General features: G+C 38.3%; 1 protein-coding gene across 1 annotated transcript in view; it reads right to left on the bottom strand.

Annotated features, from left to right (window-relative positions):
• Nucleotides 1-5585, bottom strand: part of LOC106880231 (polycystic kidney disease protein 1-like 1) — a 246725-nt gene that overhangs the window by 138775 nt on the left and 102365 nt on the right. The window contains exon 9 of the mRNA XM_052970309.1: nucleotides 154-294. Within this exon, the coding sequence (XP_052826269.1) occupies nucleotides 154-294 (141 nt within the window). The remainder of the gene's footprint in view (nucleotides 1-153; nucleotides 295-5585) is intronic.

Below are 5585 nucleotides of genomic sequence, written 5' to 3' on the forward strand. Positions count from 1 at the left end.
TGTGTGTGTGTGTGTGTGTGTGTGTGTGCATGTGTGTGTGTGTGTGCATGTGTGTGTGTGCATGTGTGTGTGTGTGTGCTAATTTATTTATTAACTGTCAGAACGTTAACGCCTACAAGACACTGTGTGATTAGAGCACATCAAAAAACTTACCCTTGTTATAGGCCGTCACAACAACACGGAACCATCCAGGTGTAGGGAAATCTAAAGAGATAAGTGGCCAGGCTGTTTTCACAGATACATTATTAGAGAAGTCCCACTGGTAGGTTAGGTGAGGAAGTTTCTTGAAGACATCTAAAACAGAGACAAAAACAACAATGGATGAGAATAATAACAACAACAATAACAATAATGATGGCATATACTGATGGGAGAGTAGGGGACACAGTTGATTCAGTGAGACCATTGCTTCTGCCACTTTCAATAACAACTGTTTCTAATTTAGTGACAAAGCCCACCAATTTTGAGGGGATGGGGTCAGTTGAGTACACAACACCAATTCTTTTTTGCCATAGGCACCAAAGAGAGCAAGACTAACCACTCTTCCTGGCCAAAGAATATGTAGGCACATCAAGTCTCATTATAGATTTCATCAGGTTTAATCTTAGATGCAACATTTCTGTTCAACACCGGCCTTCAAATTTTTAATGTGCAGAAAAGTTTTGTAAGCCTGTGCACATCAACAATAGGTTTGGCTATTGCCACTACCATGCTAATACAACTTGTCTTGAACAGGTAATGCCTGGCCATACCAATGAACTTTGGAAGTTGTCCATAGTTCCCATCTTGGAAATCCTCCAGAGTAACTGTCCAAATTGTTAGTGATAAAGGGTTTTGATACCAACCTGACAGGGACTATGAAATAAAGTGATATCAAAGAAAAGTGATAAAGGTTTCTTATTTGGCACAAGGCCAGCAAGTTTGAATGGAGTAATTGATAGCTTCAAACCCAATGGGCTCTGTACATCAACCTCAAGGCTGCAACTGACACCACCAATACCCAGGTGAGCTTATTAGATCAATGTGATCAATCCCCAGTATTTAGTTGGTACTTAACTTTATCAACTCCAGATGGATGAAAGGCAAAAATAATTTTAGCAGGAGCTAAAACTCAGAATATAGATACCACAAGAGATTTCTAATTTACCTTGATGATGATGATGATGGTGATGATGATGATTATTTAAGGACAAGGCCAAGAATATTGAGAAATGTGGGGAAGTTAGCTAATAGAAATGATCCTAGTACTTCAGTGGTTCTGTATCTAATTAACCCCAGCAAGATGAAAGGTAAAGTTTGCAGAAACAGTATATCAAAGAGGGATCATTGCAGCAGAGGTACATGAAAAAGGGGTTAATTGTGGGCGAGGACAACATTTCTCCTCAATATTATCTCAATTCTACCAAATCCACCGACTGCCTTGTAGCATAGCTGTTCACACACAGGCATCATACAATCTCCCTTTCACTCTGTGGGAGAGGCCCTTTGTTGCCAGCAGAGGTAGTTCTCTGAACTTTGTTCAGCCTAATCTTATTCTCACAGCTACACTCTCGGAGCATCTACCTCTGCTACTAGCTTGGTTACCTAGATAACAGAAGCTATCTACTACCTCTAACTTACTCCCCTAGCAGTTGATGGAGTCTATTTTCTATACATTTTTGGTGTTTATTGTACTTGTGCATTTTCCACACACAAAAAGCTATTTTCCCTGTTAACTTTCCTCTAATATTTCTGCATCTCTTATGTATCCATAGCTTACACCAGGTACACTTTATGGAGTTTCTATCTATACCTTTTTTTAAAGATCGAACAGGGCCATCTACCTGAAGGGATTTGTAATTTGTCTGCCTTCCTACTTACTAAGACTTTGGTTTTTGCTAAGTTAACTCTAAGGCCCTTCAATTCTAGACCTTGCTTCCATACCCGAAGCTTCTCCTCTAGTTCTGGTGGTGATTCAGCAATAAGAACAAGGGCATCAGCATAGAGGAGTTCCCAGGGGCAGCCTGTCTTAAATTCCTGTTATTGCCTGTTATTGCTATGATGAACAAGAGGGGGCTGAGCACTGATCCTTGGTGAATCTCTACTTGTACCCTGAATTCTTTGCTGTAAGAGTTTAAAATTATGTCATTTTAGTCAACCAGAAGCCTCTGATGATGTTGGTGTTGGTGGGGAAATTACTATTACACTTTATACAATAACAACATTGGTAACCAACTGCTTTCTCCACCACTAAACTTTGTCTATAATTTTATCATGAGACAAGAGAATGTACATTTAGTATAGATCTGTGGTGACCAGTGTTTCAAGGGTTGTGAATTCAATAAAAGATTACATCTGTGGAAAATGATTTGAATTAAAATGTTATTAATAACATTCAAAAAGTGAAAAGGATTTGGTCCGGTCTCAAACAAGGAAATTCTGGGGCATAATGTTTCATCCGTTTTGTTTTTTAAACATTTTGGTTGCTATTTCTAGCAAGCCAAGAGACTGAACTTTCTTCTTGGCATTCTATATATTATCTTAGTGCTTTGTTGTCTTATAGGCAAAGAGTTGAGACATCTGCTATGTCAGCCAGAGAGGAAAAATTACATTATTTTAAATGCTTATAACTCTTTTATTATTATTATTATTAATTTTTAGAGAAATGAATGTAATTTTCACCTGTGGCAAAAACTACATCAATGTAGAAAATTTGAAACAAATCTGGCAAAAATTTGAAATAATTCAAGTTGGATGAATTTTAAAAAGATCTGTAAATTTTATGCTATTAAAATACAGCCATTTGAAGAAGACAGCAGGGAATAAGAAAAATCGACAGAATAGGCAAAGTGCCACAATCATTCCCAATCATTTGAATTTGTTAATTTTTCAGCCTCAGTCCTTTCTGCAAACAGAACCTCGGTTGGCTGGTTGGCTGGTTGGCTGGTTGGTTGGTTGGCTGGTTGGTTGGTTGGCTGGTTGGTTGGTTGGTTGGCTGGTTGGTTGGCTGGTTGGTTGGTTGGCTGGTTGGTTGGTTGTTGGTTGGCTGGTTGGTTGGATGCACAGATAGGTTGCTTGTTGGAGATATGTTGGGTTTATTTACATTCCTGTATCTAGGCAAGCTAGTTGATATGGCAACAAGAAGCCAAGGTTACATTTGTACTCAGTTATGGCTGATATTTACTCTTTTTCTAGAGTTGGTGCAGATTTTTCAAATACCCCCACTCACACATCTGACATAGGAAATGGAAGGCGGAGGAAGAAAAGAAAAGAAAAGGAGAAACCAATTGCCAGGAGGGTTAGAAGGTCAACGAAAGCCCAGCCAGTCTTTCTTCCACTGGCAGCAGGTGACAGGTGCTAGACCAGACTTTAAACTTTCTCATAACGGGAGTAATAAAAAAGAAAGAAAAAAACAGATGGTGAGAGAGAAGGAAAAGAGAAACAGAAGGCAAAAGTAGATTGGAAAATAAAGATTATAAGACAGGTAAAAATGAGTGAGAATATGAAAGAGTGAAAGATAGGAGAGAGAGAGAGAGAGTAAAAATGATCATAAAACAGAGAGAGAAGAGAAATATGAGAAAGAAAGAGTAAGAAAGGCTGATTGTAAGAAAGAAAGAAAGAAAGAGTGAGAGAGTAATAAATAAGAAAATACAGTCAGAGTGGAAATAAAGAAAGAGAAACAAGGGGGAATGGGGGGAAGCCTGAATATAGGAAAAATAGAGAAAAATAAAGAAGAGATGTATTTTCAGAGTGAGATTTGCAAATGTTTTTAATGAATGATATTTTAGCATCAGAAATTGTGTTCTATTTCTTCTCCAGTGACTAACAGCTAATTCACAGTTTAACATGATACAGGAATCAAAGGAAAACTTTTTGCCTGAAGATCCCTATAAAAATTAAGGGAATAAATAAAACAAGATGGAGAATGTATTTATTCATATGATTTTTAGGAAATAATAGTTTTTAGTTTTAGCAGCAGAAGAAACAAAGTCCTGAGTCTTTTTAAAAAGAATAACATTAACAACAGGAAAACTATAAAAAGTGACTTAGAAATAGTGAAAATACTTTGTCGTATACTAACCAAAACATGCTACGTAATTTTTACATCAAATGAGGCACCAGTACACATGCACACACACCTGTGTGTCATTTTATATAAATACATACATAAATGTATTTACATTTATATATTTATGGACCAAATCATTGAGATGAATTTCATAAAGGTAAAGCTTGATAAAACTCAGTCAAAGAACAAATATAGAATTTGTGGGAAAGAAGATAAAAATATTAACCATTTCTTGAGCGAATGCAGTAAGCTAGCACAAAAAGAGTATAAGTACAGGAATGAGTGTGTACGCAAAAAAGTGCACTGGGATGTTGGCCGAGTGTGCGGATTCCAAGTGACAGAAAAGTGATATGAACAGAAGCCAGCTGCAATGGAGACTATGGCCATGACTAGTAGAAAGCAACACAGCAGGCATTCTGGCTGCGTCCACATATCAGGATCCATCCAACAATCAATGACCAGTGCCTTAGATGGGTATGTGAAGCTACTAGAGACTGCGGTTAAACACTGGATGGAGAGGGTTTCAATTAAAAGACCCTATGTGAGGCAGCAAGATTTGGCCCCTTGTCATACCTCCCAGAGATCCCCTAGTTCCCCTGATTATAAACCCATGTGTGGGGCACAGTTGAAAAATGATACCAACCACTCTGCCAAGCTGGTGGTTGAGATGAAGGAGGTGTTCAAAGATCTTCCCAGGGACACAATGAGAAATGCATGTGTCCAAGTTCTGAAGCCATCTTTGATGCTGTGTTAGAAGCTGAAGATGGCTATTTTCAGGAAACTGTTATGTCTCATCCCAAATTCTAGTTGATACTTTTTGATTTTTTTTTTTAGATACTTTTATTTTGGGATAGGATATTGATTTTTCCTTTTCTTTTTATGTAAACTGCCAAATTTAGCATAACCACCATGTATACACACACACATCCACTCCCATTTTTTCCCTTCTTTCCCCCTCCCACTTTCCTGAACTCCCTACTCACACACTCTGGCCAATTCCCTACCATTCCATTCATATTCACAGCCTTCTGCCTTATCTCTCGGCACATTGCCACCATCTATCTCACTCTCTCTCGGGTAACCATGTGTCTCCTCTGCAGCAGGGTTTCTCTCCCTCTGACATACTCTAACCTCTCATCACCAGGCACAAGGCCACCTCCCTTAATACATCTCCCTCTCTCAGTTAAGGGATCTTTGTCTGGCAAGTTACTTGCTGACCTCACCAGTGCTGGTGTCACATAAAAAGCATCCAGCCATAAAACCCACCCCAAAGCAGTTACCAACTCCAATCAAACCATCGAACCCATTGCCAGCATGAAAAACAGGCATTAAGTGATGATGATGACCATGATATATGCGCACACACACGCACACACACACACACACACACACACATGATGTGTGTGAGAGAGTTATTCTGTTGACTTTTTTTTAATCACCAGACTTATAAAACCAGTTGCATTTCAATTCGTTTTCAAAATAAAAATTTTGGAGACCATTAAATATGACTTAGTTAAAATAACTGCAACTTTATATA

This window comes from Octopus bimaculoides, chromosome 9 (genome assembly GCF_001194135.2).
Source record: "Octopus bimaculoides isolate UCB-OBI-ISO-001 chromosome 9, ASM119413v2, whole genome shotgun sequence".
NCBI lineage: Eukaryota > Metazoa > Mollusca > Cephalopoda > Octopoda > Octopodidae > Octopus > Octopus bimaculoides.